This window comes from Myotis daubentonii, chromosome 2 (assembly GCF_963259705.1).
Source record: "Myotis daubentonii chromosome 2, mMyoDau2.1, whole genome shotgun sequence".
NCBI classification, from domain to species: domain Eukaryota; kingdom Metazoa; phylum Chordata; class Mammalia; order Chiroptera; family Vespertilionidae; genus Myotis; species Myotis daubentonii.
In genome coordinates, this window is record NC_081841.1 from 56,585,540 (window position 1) to 56,604,402 (window position 18,863).

The 18,863-nt window shown below is 46.2% G+C and overlaps 2 protein-coding genes across 6 annotated transcripts in view; both read right to left on the minus strand.

Annotated features, from left to right (window-relative positions):
* Positions 1-7,755, minus strand: part of CS (citrate synthase) — a 38,418-nt gene extending 30,663 nt beyond the window's left edge. For both annotated transcript variants that reach the window (XR_009451232.1, XM_059683256.1), the window contains exon 1: positions 7,542-7,755. Coding sequence is in view for 1 of the 2 variants with exons in the window: in XM_059683256.1 (XP_059539239.1) it covers positions 7,542-7,583 (42 nt within the window). In the remaining variant the exon portion in view is untranslated. The remainder of the gene's footprint in view (positions 1-7,541) is intronic.
* A 6,588-nt stretch (positions 7,756-14,343) lies between these two features.
* CNPY2 (canopy FGF signaling regulator 2) lies at positions 14,344-18,669 on the minus strand. Of its 4 annotated transcripts, XR_009451233.1 has the most exons (7): positions 18,056-18,245; positions 17,672-17,784; positions 17,411-17,526; positions 16,376-16,579; positions 16,128-16,224; positions 15,215-15,314; positions 14,344-14,751 (listed from the first exon to the last, which is right to left on the minus strand). XR_009451233.1 is itself a non-coding variant. In XM_059683260.1 (6 exons), the coding sequence occupies exons 2-6, from the start codon at positions 17,757-17,759 to the stop codon at positions 15,271-15,273; spliced, it is 549 nt and encodes a 182-aa protein (XP_059539243.1). In that variant the 5' UTR covers positions 17,760-17,784; positions 18,337-18,669; the 3' UTR covers positions 15,151-15,270. The 4 variants fall into 4 exon arrangements, 3 of the variants coding, with proteins under 3 accessions (XP_059539243.1, XP_059539242.1, XP_059539244.1); XM_059683260.1 differs by lacking the exons at positions 14,344-14,751; positions 18,056-18,245 and adding an exon at positions 18,337-18,669 and having other exon boundaries at positions 15,151-15,314; XM_059683259.1 differs by lacking the exon at positions 14,344-14,751 and having other exon boundaries at positions 15,151-15,314; positions 18,056-18,244.
* Between the last annotated feature and the right edge of the window lie 194 nt (positions 18,670-18,863).

Genomic DNA, 18,863 nt, shown 5'->3' on the forward strand with positions numbered 1-18,863 from the left:
TGAACAACCAGCTGCTATGTTGTACGCTGACCAGCAGGGGGTGTTGGCAGCAGAGCGTGGAACATGGCCGCAGTGGGATGGTAGAGCAGGTGAGCGGGGGCACCAGACCAAGGCGGGACACTGGTCATTGTCCTCAGGGCGAACCTCTGGTGCTTACTGAAAATTCTTTGTTCCCTCGTACCACTGTCCCGCCTGGCACTTGCACCTGCTGCTGGCCCCAATTGCCCCTGCTGCTGGCACTGGCACCGTCAGTGCATGGGAGCGGTGGCAGCCAGCAGACAGGGGACTAGGGGCCATGGCAGGAGGGGCCGGGAGGATGGGCTGAGACGCACCCCTGTGCCCACTGCAGCCTCACAGCCCACAGTTCCTTTCAAGATGCATGTATTTGTGCACTGGGCCCCTAGTCTGTGTGTGTGTGTGTGTGTGTGTGTGTGTATATATATATATATATATATATATATATATATATATATATATACATATACATATACATACATATACATATATATATATATATCTAAGTGATCGGAACAACCAGTTGCTATGACGCACACTGACCATCAAGGGCAGACGCTCAATGCAGGAGCTGCCCCTTGGTGGTCAGTGCACTTTCACAGCCAACCAATCTCCCACAGCCCCTCCCCACGGCCCTCGGGCTGGGATGGGGAACCAGGGTGGGTGGCGGCAGATGTAGCCCCTTTCCCAGGAGGACCGAGGACCAGCTCCCTCCTTGGGGCTGGCAGCCAACCTCCCATGCCCTGTTTTTCCCCCTGGCTGGCAGGCCCAACTTGGCCTGCCACCCGCCCGCCGTGGTGGCCAGGGAAGGAGGAGGGGGGAGGCGGGGAACCGCAAGGTGGTGGGGCGCCGATGATGGCAGCATCAACTTCTGGCGTCCATTCCGTGCCTGGCCCGGCGACCGTCGCCTCCTCTCCAGCCCAGCCCTGATTGCTGACCAGGACTAGGGACCCCATCCATGCATGAATTTCACACACCGGGCCTCTAGTATAAAATAATTTGCATCTAGAGCAGTGCTTTCTGCATAACTGAGTTCAGTAAGTATTTGTTTCTTAGAACTGTGTTGGCCTATTACCTAATACCTCAAGTATCACAACTCTTCCCTGTAGCTGGATCCCAGGAAACAGGCAGTCATGCCTATGGAAGGGGTAAAATGGATAATTCCCTTTAGCTGGGAACAGAAAGGTCCTCCTTAAAAAGGGCAGGAGTCAGAGAGAGGAAACAAATTTAACTAACAGTAATCTCCATCAGCAGAGCAAATGATTCTAAAATGATGGAGGAGTGTCACACCCAAGGCTATACACCTCATTTAATCTACCTCCTGGCTGCCAAAGAAAGCTCCTGAATAGCTTTGTACAGTACATTCAGGCTATACTCACTGATGGGACAAGGAGATTACAAACCTCTGAGTCATCTCAGATTTTCACCTCCCAGCTCCTCCCCCAATTTTGGAGGTGTGGCAACTGGGCTTTTGGTTTCTGATTGCATGCCACGTGTAGAGTCACCCTACTGGAACAGCAGCTGTCAGGTTAATCAGGGAGTCACCTCACTCAATAGGTCAGCTCCTTCATGGGAAGATGGAGAGAGCTCCTTCCAAAGATAAGGACCTGACTCACAATGTCCAACAGCCAGGATTCTCTACAGGATGGGGGTGTCACAATTACTAAGAGGCTTTTTCAAACCTGCTGCCACCTTGCAAGAATTCTGCTAGTGAGTTTGCCATTATTGATAGAAGTGGGCTGTAGCTCGAATGTGCTAGGATGAAAAAATATAACGAAAAGACCCTCTACCTTAAAGGGCCAAGGGAGGAAAAGTACTAATAGTATATGCAGAAAATTCTGCCAAAGACTTGCTGGTTAATACTTCGGGTATTTCTGGAATAGGATATTGGCCAAATCGCTTATCAAAAATCAATTAAGGCCGAAACCGGTTTGGCTCAGTGGATAGAGCGTCGGCCTGCGGACTGAAGGGTCCCAGGTTCGATTCCGGTCAAGGGCATGTGCCTGGGTTGCGGGCATATCCCCAGTAGGAGATGTGCGGGAAGCAGCTGATTGATGTTTCTCTCTCATCAATGTTTCTGGCTCTCTATCTCTCTCCCTTCCTCTATGTAAAAAATCAATAAAATATATTTTAAAAAAAAAAAAAAAAAAAAAAAAAAATCAATTAAGCCCTGGCTGGTGTGGCTCAGTTGGCTGGAGAATCATCCTGTGCACTGGGGTCACAGGTTCGATTCCCACTCAAGGCACATACCCAGCTTGCACGTTCAAACCCCACTTAGGGTGCATGCAGGAGGCAATCTCTCTCTCTCTCTCCCCTTCCTCTGACTCTAAAATGATAAATAAATCCTTTAAAAAATCAACTAAAACTACTCTCTTCTCCCCCAAATTCTGGCAAACGTAAAATCATATTTGGATAAGCACCTACTCAATAATATGGTCATTTCCCTCTTACTTATCTTGACCTATTATTACTAGTCCACACCTAGGATCCTTACTCTACAAGGGAAAAGCAAAATTTTCTTTGATCCTCCATTCCAGACACACATCAGCACTTGTCCTGACAAATATTCAGGAACTCCATTAAAAGCTTGAGAAAGATGCTCTGAATTTAATAGAGCCCTGTCCTTCATCAACAAAAGATCAGAGCTCATCAAGCTAGCAGAACTAAGTTGATGAAGCAAACATAATGCATTAATAACTGCTAGGAAAAATCTTGTGCTACAAAGGCTTCCAATGCAGAAGGAACAACCTGCATTAAGGAAAAAAGAACACACACAGGACAAAGGCTCCTCTCTCCCCAGAACCAGGTCAGAGAACTAAGCCATTTAACATCTGTGTTTCACAATGGTGATATTAGAAGTCTGCCTGCACGTAATAGGCCACTTAACAGCCTAGGCAGAGTAATCAGATTTCATACTTTGACTCCCTTCATACTCACAATTTCCGTATTCACCCTACCTGTCATTTTCTAATAGATTCTCCCCTAAAAGTTTGCCGACCATTTGGCAAGGAAGACAGCAAAAATCAGCAATTCAGCTTCAGAAAAGAATACAGAGTTCTAATTCTACTTTCAGTAGAAATCCTTACTGTTCTTTAACAAATATTTGCTGAACCCCTACTTATTATATGTAACACTAAGTGTATATTAGTGAATAAAGTGTATAGGATCTGCCAACTACTCCTCTCTCAGAAACTAGAAACTGTTCCTTTACTTCTACTAGAAGTTCTTACAAGTTTTAGCTTCTAATGCTTTGCTAGAGGGATTTACAAGAAACTTTCCCTAAGGCAGTGGTTCTCAACCTTCCTAATGCCGCGACCCTTTAATACAGTTCCTCATGTTGTGGTGACCCCCAACCATAAAATTATTTTCGTTGCTACTTCATAACTGTAATTTTGCTACTGTTATGAATCATAATGTAAATATCTGACATGCAGGATGTATTTTCACTGTTACAGATTAACATAATTAAAGCATAGTGATTAATCACAAAAACAATATGTAATTATATATTCAATACGTGTTTTCCGATGGTCTTAGGCGACCCCTGTGAAAGGGTCATTCAACCCCCAAAGGGATCTCAACCCAAAGGTTGAGAACTGCTGCCCTAAGGTATTTGGAAAAAAAAAAAAAAAAGACCTAGGAAGACAAACCTAGAGCTAATAGCCCAAAATGGTTAAAGTCATTTTTGAAGTCAATTTTTAAAATAACCATTAATTAAAAAAAAAAAAATCCAAATATTCACTAAGTTTCATTATGAACATTCAGTAAAGTTGCAAAAAAGAGCCCTACCCAGTTTGGCTCAGTGGATAGAGCATCAGCCTTTGGACCAAAGGGTCCCGGGTTCGATTCTGGTCAAGGGCACGTACCTTGGTTGCAGGCTCCTTCCTCCCCAGCCCAGATCCTGGTCAGGGCTCATGCAGGAGGCAACCAATTAGTGTATTTCTCTTACATGGATGTTTCTCTCTGTCTTTCCCTCTCTCTTCCATCTCCCTAAAAATCAATGGAAAATATCCTCAGGTGAGGATTAACCAAAAAAAGTTGCAAAAAATGTCTGCATGTGGCCCAAGAGAAAAGGACCACTGAGCACCCTCAGTCAACTAAGGTACTTGAAAAAATATGAGTCTCCAGATTCCAATCCATGTTTGCTGAATCAGAATCTAAAGGTAGGATTCATGAATGTGTAATCTGAACAAGCATCCCACATTCCAGGTGATGATGTCTACTGTGAACTTACAGACCTTTATAAATAATCTCATGTTAAAAGAAATATAGGAATCTGCCCTAGCTGGTTTGGCTCAGTGGGTAGAGTGTCGGCCTGCGGACTGAAGGGTCCCAGGTTCGATTCCAGTTAAGGGCACATGCCTGGGTTGCGGGCTCAACACCCAGTAGGGGGCATGCAGGAGGCAGCCAATCAATGATTCTCTCTCATCATTGATGTTTCTATCTCTCTCTTCCTCTCCCTTCCTTTCTGAAATCAATAAAAATATATTAAAAAAGAAAAACAGGAATCTAAGGAATTTGGGCAGTTGAAGGAAGAACTGAAAAAGACAGTCCAAGTCAGATCCTAAGAAAGACCTATTGATAAAATTGCCTCACTCTGAATTTAAATGTCACATCCTACTTAACTCTATCACATAAAGCACTGAAACAGGGCAGAAGGAATTAGTGTGTGTTTTTAGAAAAATCCACCAAGTCTGGTTTCCTGCCTTTGCCCACTTGGATTCTAAGAACTAGGAATGCCAGCCTTTCCTCCTCTGATTACCTACTTCACCTTGTTCCCCACATCCAGGCATTTACCTGTTATCAATCTAAAGGCCACTATGCAGAACAGATGCAATCATGCCACCACTAGCATATGATGAGCTTTTACTCTCCATCTTTCATCTCTGGTCCATTTAGTAAGAATCCAAGAATTGCCATTACTTTGGGTAGGCTAATAATCAAAGTGAAGGCAGAGATTTGAGCACGTGCTTTAAGAAGCTTTGGGCTTTAAGCCCAAGTAACATTTCACAGGACAAAACCAACTTCAGTTTTGTTGAATCTAATTTCAGTCTAGGATTTATATAGGAGAGATTATGCAGTGATATAGGTCTGCAATAAAGGAACTATTGGTATTAACTTAAGTGTCTTGAAAAGGTCTTGAAACAACCTAGAAACACTCTTGGATTGATTTACTCAAAGTTATAAAATATCCTAGTCTGGAGTAAAGTAAATAACTAGGTTTGGCTCAGTTACTTTGGCGTTAAAGAGTCCAGAAGTGGCCCTGGCCGAGTAGCTCAGTTGGTTAAAGTGTCGTCCAGATACACCGAAGTTGCGGTTCGATCCCTGTCAGGGTGCATACAAGCAGCAACCAATGAATGCATAAGTAAGTGGAATAACGAGTGGATTTTCTCTTTCTCACTCTCCCTCCCTTCCTCTCTTAAAAAAAAAAAAAAAAAAAAAAGTCCAGAGTGTATTGATGGCCCTACTCCAATTCCCAGCTCAGATCACCTGAGAAAAGACAGTATTTACATCACAAAGCTAAGCCACCAACAGCGAATACGAAAGCCATTACTTAGTATGAATTCATTTGGATAAAGAAGAAGCCAATATCAAGGTTCTGAATTAGTCTACCTCTCCAACTCAAGTGTTTATTAAATTACATGATTGTGGGAGGGTTAAACAACAGAATGACTAACATTTGTGTCTCCTAGCAAAGTTTAAAAATATCTCTTCTCAGAAAAGTGAAACTATATCTGACCTTGAGAATCAAAGTGGTATGTATGGGTCAGTTCTCCCAGGTCAGAAGACTATCTTTGCCTTCTAAAGCCTACTTTCATAGCAAAAATAAAATTGAGTACCAAATAAGCTGCAGGGTAATCTGGAAAGCTCAGGCAGGTGCTAGCAATGCTGAAAGGCTTCTTGGTATCCTGGTCTTTCTGCTTAGATACCAGGAAATTTTCAGTCCTGAGTCATTAGGTTTTGCTAGTTTTAAGGGTCAAAAGCCTTCTAATGGCTTCTTATTTACATGTTTCTGGGATCCTCAAGTCCATCTGTAATAGGAAAGTAAACAAAATAAAAATGATATTACAGTTATGTAGTCCTGTCATCCCAAAAGCCTTCTGAGCTTCCTCAGAGCCTTAAGAGACAAAGTATTTTCAAAAGGTAAACTCTAAAGCCTTTTTCAAATTCACTGCAGGGTTAGACCATCTGGTCTGGGTTAGCAGCAGCTCTGCCACTAATTATGGTGTTCCCTATTCTGCCAAAACACTATCTAGAACTTGCTTCATGTCCCAAGAGGCTTCCTTACCCTGTTCCCTGGCAGGAGGAGAAGCAACAGTCAAAATAAGACAAGTATCTCCCAAATAACCAGCTGCCATCCAGTGCAAATCCTACATACAGGCTTCACCTCACCTGCCAACCATGCAAGATAACACGGGGCAAGCTAAAACCACCCTGAGACCTTCCTTAACTTCAGATGTTGGCAGCTTTACTCTGCCTGCAGGAGAGAAAGTATACGTTCTTTACAAGAGTCAAGGTCACTTGTGGGGCTGTTCCTGCTTGGATTAGAGGGCTGGGACTCCCTCCGCACAACAGTTTCTCTGTTTAAAGGGCCATGTTACCCAGAGACAAAAGTACTGGCAATTTGAAGTTGAAAGCACCATCACCTGCAACAATACTGCTATGATTCAAAAGGCAACGAAAGTCAAGTAAAGGGCCCCTCGAAATAAGAGGGATCTCTCCTGGATAGAGTAGACTTAAGAGCAACAGCAAAAAACCTGGGTGATCCGATAGTAGGACTGGACATATGACCTTGGGAATACTATATCCTACCCAGTGTTTTCACTAATGGCCTGCTGTCCGGAGGAAAAGTCCTTCTGGTGCCGTCGCCAATCGTACGCGGTAATCATGCCTGCGTTACAGAGCGCTCCACCCGACCCAAGCCCTGCGATATGCAGTAAGCGGAAGAGTCCCAAGGACAAAGACGTCCCTTCCTCCAGCAGAAACTGGTCATCAACGGCTTTAATAACTGGGGTGGGGAAATGGAAACGGGCCGTCAGGAACTAAGACCCTCCCTACAAAACAGAAGCGGAAATTAACTACAGCTTCAGCTCTGGCCCAGGTAGAGTGAGCACATCTGTTCACCCTGCCACTCCTCTTACACACCCCCGCCCCCTCCTTCAAAGAGACTCTTTCCCTAACTCCGATGGACACACCTATGTTCTCTATGGCGAGTCCTTCTGCCAGGACCACGCAGCACCCCCTCCCGCCATAAAAAGGCGGATGGACAGCACGGTCCGGCCTCTCCCAGCGCCGTAGACCGCATGCCGAGGGCGAGCAGCGCTCACTTCTGCTCCAGGGGCCGGAAGGCCAGCCTAGCACATGGCTCTAGGAGCGCCCAGCACGGCTGGCGGCCAGCCAAGTACAGGGCCCCTTTAAGGCGCGCCGGGGTGCGTATGGGTAGGGGAGGGAGACCCCGGGACTTGAGGGCCTGCAGTCTCCTCAGCCCCACCCTGGGCCGTGCGCTCCCTCCTGCAGTTGCTCACCTTGGCTCCGATGAGCCGGGCGGCCGCAGTGAGTAGAGCCATTGGCGGGAGAACTCTGGGATCTGACGGGGAGGCAGGGAGGGGAGCGAGCTGCGGCAGGAACCGGAGCCTCCGCCGCTGTACCAGACGCCGCGCCGACGGGTGAACAAGGTTGAAAGGAGGCGGCCGAGGGAAAGGGTAGACGAACCGGCGGCGGCGCCCAGCCCGGGGTCCTTAGCGAGGCCCCGCCCACTGCCCGGAACCCGCTCTCGCCGCTGTCAGGGACTTGACGCGGGCTCGGCCATTGGTCGGGTGTGGAGGAGGGCGGGACCTGCCCCGTTGACAGCGGCTGTAGCGGGGAGGATTGGGCCGCCGGGTAGGCTAATTCAGGGCGGGAGCGAGAGAAGCTTGTAGGTGGCTAAGAATGTGCCTGAGAACTCAGTTAACTTTCCTCTTAGGCTTTTTTCTTGCCTGTAACACATTCGGGGTTAGTTCTTGGGTGAATATTAGAGAAAAAGCCTCAAGGGCTTATACCTTTGAAGGTCCTCAGAAGCCAACCCTTAATATATTATCATGGCAACTGATTATACCCACTCCTACCCCCTTGGCGTGCTTTCTTGAATGTCTTTGGTCAATGACTTAATGGCCATAGAGGTGACATAATGCCAGAGTTAGCTTTCTAACAAACCCCCCAGCCCCCCCCTCCCCCCCAATAGCTGGAGAAGGAAAGCAAAGGCAGGAGCCTGAATATCCAGTGCTCTTTGGGGCTGTCAGTTCTATTTAGTGCCAGAAAATCCAAGTCTTACAAATGCTCCCTTAATATGGAGGCTTCCAGCACAGGCCAGAGCCTCTGGGCCCTGGGCATAGTCTCCCTGCTCCTCCAGGCACCTAACCCCCTACAGCCGGCTCACTCTACTTCTGGCCATTAGATGCAGACAAAACCTGCATCCAAAATCAGGCTCGAGGCACCCTCCCTTTTTTGTCCTATCACTCCCACTGGACCTCTGTACCCCATCTCCTACTTGGCTACCTTTTATACACTTACCCTGTGCTCCCCAGAGACCATTAAAGGAAACATGGCACTAAAGTGATCGTCCACACCATGCTTGACTAACCCCTCTGGGCAGACACGACCTGGGACCTTCCCTCCTCCCAAAGCCTCCTTGTCATTGACCCAAGGGCAGAGAGGGAAGTGACCCAAGGGCCTGGGCATCTTACCTACAGACCTAAGCCCCAAGTGAACAGTCCTCTTATCTCCTCACATAGTAGTAACAAGTTTCAGAGGTCTCAGTACCATCTAAGCCAGGTTTCCATAGACCTAGTTTACGAGTTTATAAAGAACCTAGTTTACAGCGTGGACTTGGGGAAAAGAGACAGAAAACCATTCTTTTTTCTTACCAAGTTTCCTCATACCCAGCTGCACACCTACCACCCAATGCTCCTCTGGACTGGGGATCACATGTAGGTCTTAGGAAAGAACGTAATAAAGATAAGCGGAGCAGTAACCTCTGCTACCTGTCGGTAACTTCAAAGCTCCACTGATCAATAGTTGATCCCAATTTAGCATCTCACAGAGGATTTCCTCTTAACCCTAGAATAGTCTGACCTTGTTTCTTCTCTCTGGTTAATTATCCACAGAGACTAGCCAGCAGACCAGAGGACTGAACTCCAGTGCCCCAAGCGACAGGAGGCATTTTCAGTGTGAGGCTACCCAAGGGATAATTATTGAGTGGCCATAAGGGTAACCTATTTTGGCTCTCTAGTGATTGGAGGGAGGGTGGGGGACAGTGCTCTAAGCCTTTTGACAGTGTCCTGGATTCTACTGTCATGAGGACTATATGGACTTGTTTTGAAGTTGTTCAGTCCTGACATTTACTGCTAGAAGGCCAATGGGAAAGCCCAGGGAGCAAGTGAACTAAACAGTATGTCACAGGGGCTGGCTTATAGTCTTTTTCTGAAAGTGGATAGGCCCTGGGGAGGTGGGAAGAAAGTTAAGGGGGCCCTGGCCAGGTAGCTCAGTTGGTTAGAGTGTTATCTCAATACACCAAGGTGGAGGGTTCGATCCCCAGTCAGGGCATATACAAGAAGCAACCAATGAATGCATAAAAAATTGGAACAACAGCCGAAACCGGTTTGGCTCAGTGGCTAGAGCGTCGGCCTGCAGACCGAAAGGTCCCAGGTTCGATTCCGGTCAAGGGCATGTACCTGGGTTGCAGGCACATCCCCAGTGGGAGATGTGCAGGAGGCAGCTAATCGATATTTCTCTCTCACTGATGTTTCTAACTCTCTATCTCTCTCCCTTCCTCTCTGTAAAAAATCAATAAAATATATTAAAAAAAAAAATTGGAACAACAAATGTTTCTCTCTAAAAAAAAAAAAAAATCCATCAATAAAAAAAAAAAAACCAAAAAGAAAGTTAAGGGGAAAAGATTGGTATGGCTAAAACCACCAAGTGAGTTCTAGGGCCCAGATACAAATAAGTGCCTGAGAACTGAAGTGGGCAAGAGAGAAGGCTGAGCACTGAGGTCATCCTGACCTTGAGAGGACTTCTTTAAAATAGACAAAGGCAATAGTGCCCTCTGGTGGCCAAGAATAAGTGAGAGACCACAGCCTACCAGTGATGGCGAACCTTTTGAGCTCCGCGTGTCAGCATTTTGAAAAACCCTAACTTAACTCTGGTGCAGTGTCACATATAGAAATTTTTTGATATTTGAAACCATAGTAAAACAAAGATTTATATTTTTGATATTTATTTTATATATTTAAATGCCATTTAACAGCCGAAACCGGTTTGGCTCAGTGGATAGAGCGTCGGCCTGCAGACTGAAAGGTCCCGGGTTTGGTTCCTGTCAAGGGCATGTGCTTAGGTTGCGGGCACAACCCCAGTAGGAGATGTGCAAGAGGCAGCTGATCGATGTTTCTCTCTCATCGATGTTTCTTTTTTTTTAATATATTTTATTGATTTTTTACAGAGAGGAAAGGAGAGGGATAGAGAGTTAGAAACATTGATCAGCTGCCTCCTGCACACCCTCCGCTGGGGATGTGCCCGCAACCAAGGTACATGCCCTTGACGGGAATCGAACCTGGCACCCCTCAGTCCGCAGGCCGACGCTCTATCCACTGGGCCAAACCGGTCAGGGCAGGCAGATGTTTCTAACTATCTCTCTCCCTTCCTCTCTGTAAAAAATCAATAAAATATATATTTTAAAAAAACAAAAAAAAAACTTATAAAGGGTTTCTGATTTAAAACAAAAACAAAAAACATGCCATTTAACAAAGAAAAATCAACCAAAAAAATGAGTTTGTGTGTCACCTCTGACATGCGTGTCATAGGTTTGCCATCACTGGCCTAAACTTAAACTCTACATCAGTAAAACAAACTCCTGTATTTAAGGGGTAATAACTAAAATTGATTGAATAGTTACTATTTACAGATACATGTATTATCTCAATCCTCACAACTCTAAGGGATATAAATATTAATATCTCTACAGAGGAGAAAATAAAAATTTAGATAAGTATGTTTTTCTATATTTAAAAATATTTTAGCCCTAGCCAGTTTGGCTCAGTGGATCGAGCATCAGCCTGTGGACTAAAAGGTCCCAAGTTCGATTCTGGCCAAGGGCACATGCCCAGGTTGTGGGCTCGATCCCCACTGGGGGGCGTGCAGGAGGCAGCCGATCAATGATTATCTCTCATCATTGATGTTTCTATCTCTCTCTCCCTCTCCCTTCCTTTCTGAAATCAATAAAAATGTATTTTAAAAAGTAAAAGGTAAAGAACTACTGCCCTGGCCAGTGTGGCTCAGTAGGCTGAGCATCATCCCATGCACCAGGAGATCACCAGTTCAATTCCCCGTCGGGCCACAAGCACGGGTTTCGGGCTTGATCCTTGGTACAGGTGACTGATCAATGTTTCTTTCTCTCCCTTCCTTTCTAAAATAAAATATATATTTAAAATAAGACCTATAGTCTTACTTATCTGTAAAAACCTTTGTATACCCATACTTGAAATATATGCTAAATGGTGATCCTCCCAGAAAAGTTAAAGGTAGGGGAGACAAACATTTAGCACCTAAAATGACCATGGGGGTAGAATGGGCTTCTTACACAGAATAATCAGTTTGGGAAAATGGCTGAAGAGGCTATAGTGTTTTTTCACTATAGATTGGAGGAAGTTTTTAAATAAAAGAAGTACAACTTTTCACAGCCACTGGGGACTATGAGAGTCCATTACAGAGAGTGATGTTTAACAGAAATACCACTGGCCTAGGGGTAAGATGGTCACTAGGGTTGAAGTCTTGGTTCCCTGCTGACTAGCAAGCTCAACCTCTTTGAACTTAGCTTCATCTGTGAAATGGGTGTAGCATCTTTTTAAAATATAATTTTATTAACTTCAGAGAAGGGAGAGGGAGAGGGATAGAAACATCAATGATGAGAGAACATCATCGATCGGCTGCCTCTTGCACCTCCCCAGACCCCAACTGGGGACTGAGCCTGAAACCCAGGCATGTGCCCTGACCGGGAATCAAACCTGTGACCTCCTGGTTCATGGGTTGATGCTCAGCCACAGAGTCACACCAACCAGGCACATCTATTTCCTAAGAGTTGTAACCTTAAATCACAATGTGTGTGTATGTCCTTGTTATGAGAGTATTCAACATATGCAGTAGGTCCACTTATACATGGATTTTTTCAGTTATACAGTCAGCCCTTTGTGTCCCCAGGTTTCATATCCACAGATCGAAAACAGTAATTCTGATCTGCAGTTGGGAATCGTGGATGCAGAGGACCAAGTAAGTATATGCATTGTCCAATGCCATTTTATATAAGGGATTTGAGCATCTGCATATTTTGGCATCAGTGGGAACCAGTCTTCCAGGGACACCAAGGGACAACTCCAGCTAAGTTTCCAGGGAGCCCAAAGTTGTTTGTGGATATTCAACTATGTGGAGACTGGTGCCCCTGACCCCCACATTATTCAAGGGTCAACTGTACCAGTTCCCTGCTATTCATCCCAGTTCTATGTTTAAAGGAATCTTGTCCCTACTCATTTTATTTCTTTAAAAAAACATTTTTTTAAAATTGATTTAGAGAGAGAGAGAGAAACATCGATTGGTTGCCTCCCGTATGTGCCCAACCAGGGACTGAACCCACAACCTAGGCATGTGCCCTGACTGGGAATCGACCCGAAACCTTTAGGTGCATGGGATGATGCTCTAAGGGAACTACACCAACCAGGGCTTGTTCCTGTTCTGAATGCTTTTTTTTTAAAAATATATTTTATTGATTTTTTACAGAGGAAGGGAGAGAGATAGAGCCAGAAACATCGATGAGAGAGAAACATCGATCAGCCGCCTCCTGCACATCTCCCACTGGGGATGTGCCCGCAAACCCAGGTACATGCCCTTGACCGGAATCGAACCTAGGACCCTTCAGTCCACAGGCTGACGCTCCATCCACTGAGCCAAACCGGTTTCGGCCTGAATGCTTTTTAACAGCAAAAAATCCTCTGAAACGTATTTTTAAAGGACTGGTTTTTCACATAATAAACTTTCTTAGTCACGTCCAGATAGCATTTAAACACTGGCTTTGGGAATGTTTTGTGTTTTACCATTTCACTGATAAATTCATTAGAAGGCATCTAAAGCTTAAAGTGTAACCAGATATGCAAGGTCGAGTATACACTGTATCAAATACTGGGCTAGAACAATTTGTTACGGTGAGCCTCCAGAGGGTTTAGGTAAATTAACCAATTCCTTGTAGTAATTTATGATATGAATTAAGAGATATACAAAGTATATCCTCCTACCTTCCGAGGATGAAGTCAAAGACAATCACATCCACTCTTCCCTATGCAGGACACATCCCAATGTACAATGGGCAAAGACCTGGGCTGGGAGAGTTCTTAACAGCTGTTCCCTGACAAACTGGCAAGGTGCATCTCAAGTAATTTGTTACTGATGAACATTAAATTTATTTTATTAAAACTTGTGGATATTTTTTGTAAATTAAAAGTTTCAAGTTCCCTATTTGACTACTCTTACTTATATTTCTAATAAGCTTTTTGATGGAAGAGTAAGAAGTGTTTAGATACCAGGCAGGCAGTGGACAGAATCCTGGGCATACTCACAGGGTTACGAAGCATGTGAACATGAATCATGTGCGTCACAGAAGACAAAAAGGTGAGTAAGCTGCTCTGGGAAATTGATTTGATAAGATATAGCATTTCTTATCAATGATGAGAGAAGAAGAAATTAGCACTAGATCTTGAGTTTAGTTCAGTGATGGCGAACCTTTTGAGCTCGGCGTGTCAGCATTTTGAAAAACCCTAACTTAACTCTGGTGCTGTGTCACATATAGAAATTTTTTGATATTTGCAACCATAGTAAAACAAAGACTTATATTTTTGATATTTTATGTATTTAAATGCCATTTAACAAAGAAAAATCAACCCAAAAAATGAGTTTGCGTGTCATAGGTTTGCCATCACTGGTTTAGTTAGTTGTCAACTAATTTTAGGGTACTTTCTCTAAGCTATATCATGTGTTAGATTTCATAGGGATTGTGGTATAAGAAAGCTTTGTGGAATACATTCATTCTGTGTACAAGGTAATAAGAGGAGAAAAAGACTTAAACTAGAAGCTGGTTCATAGCTATATCAGATCACCTAACTTTTGGGAAGAGCGTACAGTAGATTCAGTTTTGTCACTGAATGCGTAACTTCAGAGCCTGTGGTTTCTCCGGCCGTGTTTTCTTCGTATGTAAATGGTAGAGGTGAACTAGATGACCTCCAAGGTTCCTTTAGATTCTCAAACGCTTAATTTAAGAAGTCTTTGAAATGTTTATTCAGGTTCTCTCTGAGGCATTCCCAAGACAGAAATGTTCCATTTCAAACCTATGACAGCCACATCCCCAAATCAGGTATTTAAAAAGCTCCTCAAAGAAGGTATCCTTTGTTTTCATCACTATGCCCCAGTACAGAATCTCTACATACAGAAAGTGAGGACAGACTTATAGTCTAGATTGACAATAGCTAGTGATGAAGATGAAAAGGGTATACTTTCATGTTGCTATTGGCACTAAATCTAAAAACGTAGGCCATCAAATAAGGCCTTTCATTAAATAACGTTCCTTACCTAATTTCTCCCTATCTGAAAAAGCCCTTACTTTTCAGCTGAGTTGATCACATCCATTTTCCCCTTCCTGAATGCTCTTGTTGATCCCTCCATCTGGAAGGGCAGGGAGGAAAGAATAATGCATGTCCATTATTTCCTTCGAGACCAAGCTGTTTTACTTTACGTTTCATCAGTATGAACACATGTAATTTCTAGAATCCTATACCACCATACGCTTACTTATGTTCTTCTGCTCATTCACAGAGGGTCCTCTTTTCTCCACAATTAAGCTTGAAACACATTTGAGTAGGCACTGAGTAAATGTTTACCTAGTTTGTGAGTGCAGCAGGAATCTCAGATGGCAAAGAACGAAAGCTTCAGGCTCCTCCTCCCTTCCTGCGATACCATTCCCAACGCTCGTCCTTCCCTTCCCTTTTATTTCCTGTCTGGAACCCCCTATCTTCAAACCTAATCTAATGACCAATTCTGGGCATGAAAAGACAACACCGTTCATCCTTTTAGTTTCATATTTTTTCAGTTCATTTCATTATAAACATAATATAAACGGCACTGCCACCTTTTCCCCTCCTGGGGGTGATCCATCATGCTTGTCAGTTGGGCCCGCTCAGTGATTCACAGCTCATCATGCGGTATGTGCAGGGCATGGTCACATAAGTCTGCAAACAGCACAGAACAGGTGGAATGAAAATGCCACTCTTATATTGATATATGCCACTATTAAGAAAATACCCCCACATCAAACTGATACACATACCAACCACCATTTTTCAAAGCATGTTTTTTGTTTTACTCCTCACCCGAGGACATGCTTAGAGAGAGGAAGGAAGGAGGGAGGAAGGGAGAAGGGGGCTTGGGGTGGGGGGAGAGAGAGGGAGGGAGGGAGGGAGAGAGAGAGAGAGAGAGAGAGAGAGAGAGAGAGAGAGAGAAACATTGATCAGATGTGCCCCAATGGGGTTCGATTCGGAATTGAACCGGCAACCTGTGATGCTCAACCAACTGAGCAACTCTGGCAGGGCCAGAGCATATGCTTTTATTTTTTAAAAATATATTTTACTGATTTGTTTACAGAGAGGAAGGGAGAGGGATAGAGAGTTAGAAACATCGATCAGCTGCCTCCTGCACACTCCCTACGGGGGTTGTGCCCGCAACCAAGGTACATGCCCTTGACTGGAATCGAACTTGGGACCCTTGAGTCCGCAGGCTGACGCTCTATCCACTGAGCCAAACCGGTTAGGGCAATATGCTTTTAAATGATAAAACATTCCCATTATCCTCTGACTTGTACCTCATGAGCGAGCCACAAATTCTGAAAGCTAACGGGAAGAGAACGAATAGGAACAGCCCAAGTCCCTAAGCCATGGGTCACAGAAGCCAACTCTTGAGCTACTATCAGGGGTAGGGCGACTGCTAGGGCATGTGCCTGATGCCACAGAGCTGTGAGGACAAAAGGTAATCTGGGAGCAGCTTACCTGTTCGCTTGCTACAAAGTTTGTCTTTCACATTGTCAGCCTCTCGGGAAAAGAATTCAATGAGTTCATCCTCATATTCCTCCACAATGGTCTCACACTGCCAACCCAAGGAAGAACCGAGTGAGAGAAGGCAGCAAGAAGAGGCTCTTGCTTCTGACTCGAGAACATGGATATTAATCCTGTTTTCCACTTGGGCTCTCAAATAACCCCTAATTTCTAAGAACCAGCTACCCACTCCCATAGCTCACCGCAAACTTGAGGGTGCCACGGATGTCTGAATCAATTCGGATGCCCTCTAGATTCAGGTCTTTGGGTTCTCCGTTCCGGTTCACTACACGTATGTAAATGTTGCGGTGGGTGGTAGGGTCCATCTGTTCCCCGTACTCCTTCATCCGGTCACATACTTCCTCTAGCAGCTCCGTGAGGTGGGCCTCTGAGCGAGCATAAGGCACCTAGAAATGTCCTCAGCCTTGGGTCACTGTACATTAGTAATTTACATCCTTACTTTTCCTTCCAAATCTAGCTCAACCAACCTATTGTAAAAAGCCTGCCTTATATAAAAACAGTATGGGTTTATTTTTGTAATTCCAAAGTGTTTTCAAATACTGTACATAGTCTTATTTTACCCATATACAAGCCCAAGATATGAAACAGGTGCCATCAGGCCCAAATTATAAAGAGACCTCTTCGATTAACCCTCGTCAACTATGTGTTCTTTTCCTTTGAATTCCTTTAATGTTTATGGATGTAAGATAATGACTTTGTATTAAAATGAGACTAAAACCTGCCCTCAATAGGAGAACATTAGAAAGGTAGTATAGGTTTTGAGGAAACAACTATTAAATCATTTCACAAGCATTACATTTACATTTCTTTATTGTTCATTAGGGACAACTTTATTATATGTGTTACGTTTTCAACTAAAATAAATTTCCTAAATATAAGAATGAGAATGTCTATTTCTTTTCTGTGAATGTGTGAATACCATACTGCCACTGAAAACATGAGTCACATGGATTAAGGATGTGGAGAGAGGGCTGATCAGGGTTCCCGGTCTGCTAACAACATCTTCTACAGCAGAAACCAAGTGTCAAGGCTTGGAACCAGGAAGCCAGTGCACAGGGTATAAGTCTCCAGCCTCTCCCCAATGAGACAGCCTATCTTTCAGGTCCCTCTCTGGGTCAATGTTCTCTTCCTTTCTATTAAACCAAGCTCCTTAATTAGTCGAGTCCTCATTCAACCTGACAGTGAGCTACTGTATTTGGGGAAACAGTAACAGTTACCTCCACCACTGACTGGCTGCCATCCGGATTGATTCGGAAAGAGCCCATCTGAATGGTCTTCTTGGGATCCACCTGGGCAATTTCCCACTCTAGTTCATCCACCAGAGCCCTGCAAGCTGGCGCAGGGGGAGAGGAGGTGGGGAGGGGGAAAGGAATCAACCTGGGGATTTCCATTCATTCTCATCCAGGCTTCGGGCCTCACGACCTCCCCCAGCTCTGCACCCCCCACCCCCGTCCTCCCCCTTCTCTCTGTGTCTTTACCTCCACAGTGTAGATCCTGGGCCGTCCGAGCCCAGGCGGCTCCCAGCAGGGCCCCCAGAAGCAGGGCCGGCCAACCCCAGCCTTTCATCTCTAACGTAACGGGGTCGCTCCACCTGGGTTTGGGTGGAATAAAGCGTAAGTATGAGGAGCCGCTCCGTCCCCCCACCCGCCTCTCATCCCAAGGCCTGCACAGGCCGCAGGGTGACTGGTTCTACTTTCCAGGAAACGGCGGGACACACAAGGGGCTCTCCGGCTTCGGCGCTGGAGGGCCCGGAGTCCCTCGGGCGGTGGTGTCGCGAGCTCGGATCTGGGGCTCAGCCCGACACTACGCCGCCGGGGAGGCCCTGGCTGTTTGTGCTTCCGCGGCTTCTGCGCCGGGCTCACCGCGCCAGGTGGCAGCCACGGAGCGAAGGTGGAGGAGGAAGCGAGGACGAGAGGCAGAGGAGCTGCCGGCAAGGAGAGCTGCCGGCGGGAGCGGGAAGCGGCGCGTGGCCAGCCGCGTGGAGCACACCCAGGACCGGGCTGCGGGGACCAGACGGAGATCCCCGCATCCCGCCTCCAGCCTATAGACTGTCCCCTCTGCGGGCCGGCCCCTTTCTAAGGACCCCGCCGCGGCCTTCGCTCCAGCCCACCCCGACCCTCGGCGCCACGCGCACCCGTCCCACCTCTGCTCCCGGGGCCGCCGCCGTGGGCCGGGCGCTGCAGGCCGGTCGACCTCTCACGTTAGGTCTGGACTCGAGCGCCCGGCTGCGGGGAGCGGGGCCGTCCCGGCTCCTCCAGAGGCTCCGGCGCTTTCAGACACGGGGTGCCCCGGCGACCGCCTGAACAGCTCCCCGCACCCTAAGGGGACGCCTGCGCCGGGCTGCGATTCACTGCGGCGCCGGCCCACGCCAGGGTCGGACCCCAAACCCGCTCCTCCACTCTCGCGCGAACAGGCGGATCCGGAGCGACTCCCAGGCAGCGAGGACCCCGGCGGGTCGCGGGGCCGGCTTGCGTGGCGAGCAGTTCCACGTGACCGCCAGGGGTCAGCCGAGGAAAGGAGCGGCTGCCCCCGGCCGGCCCTGGGGGGTGCGGAGGCGGCGGGCGCTCGCGTGCACGTCTAATGAGCTGGGACCTTCAAAAACGAAGGTGCGCTCATGGCCGCTACGGAGCCCGATTTACATGTTACTTTTGTAATACTTTCAACAATAAG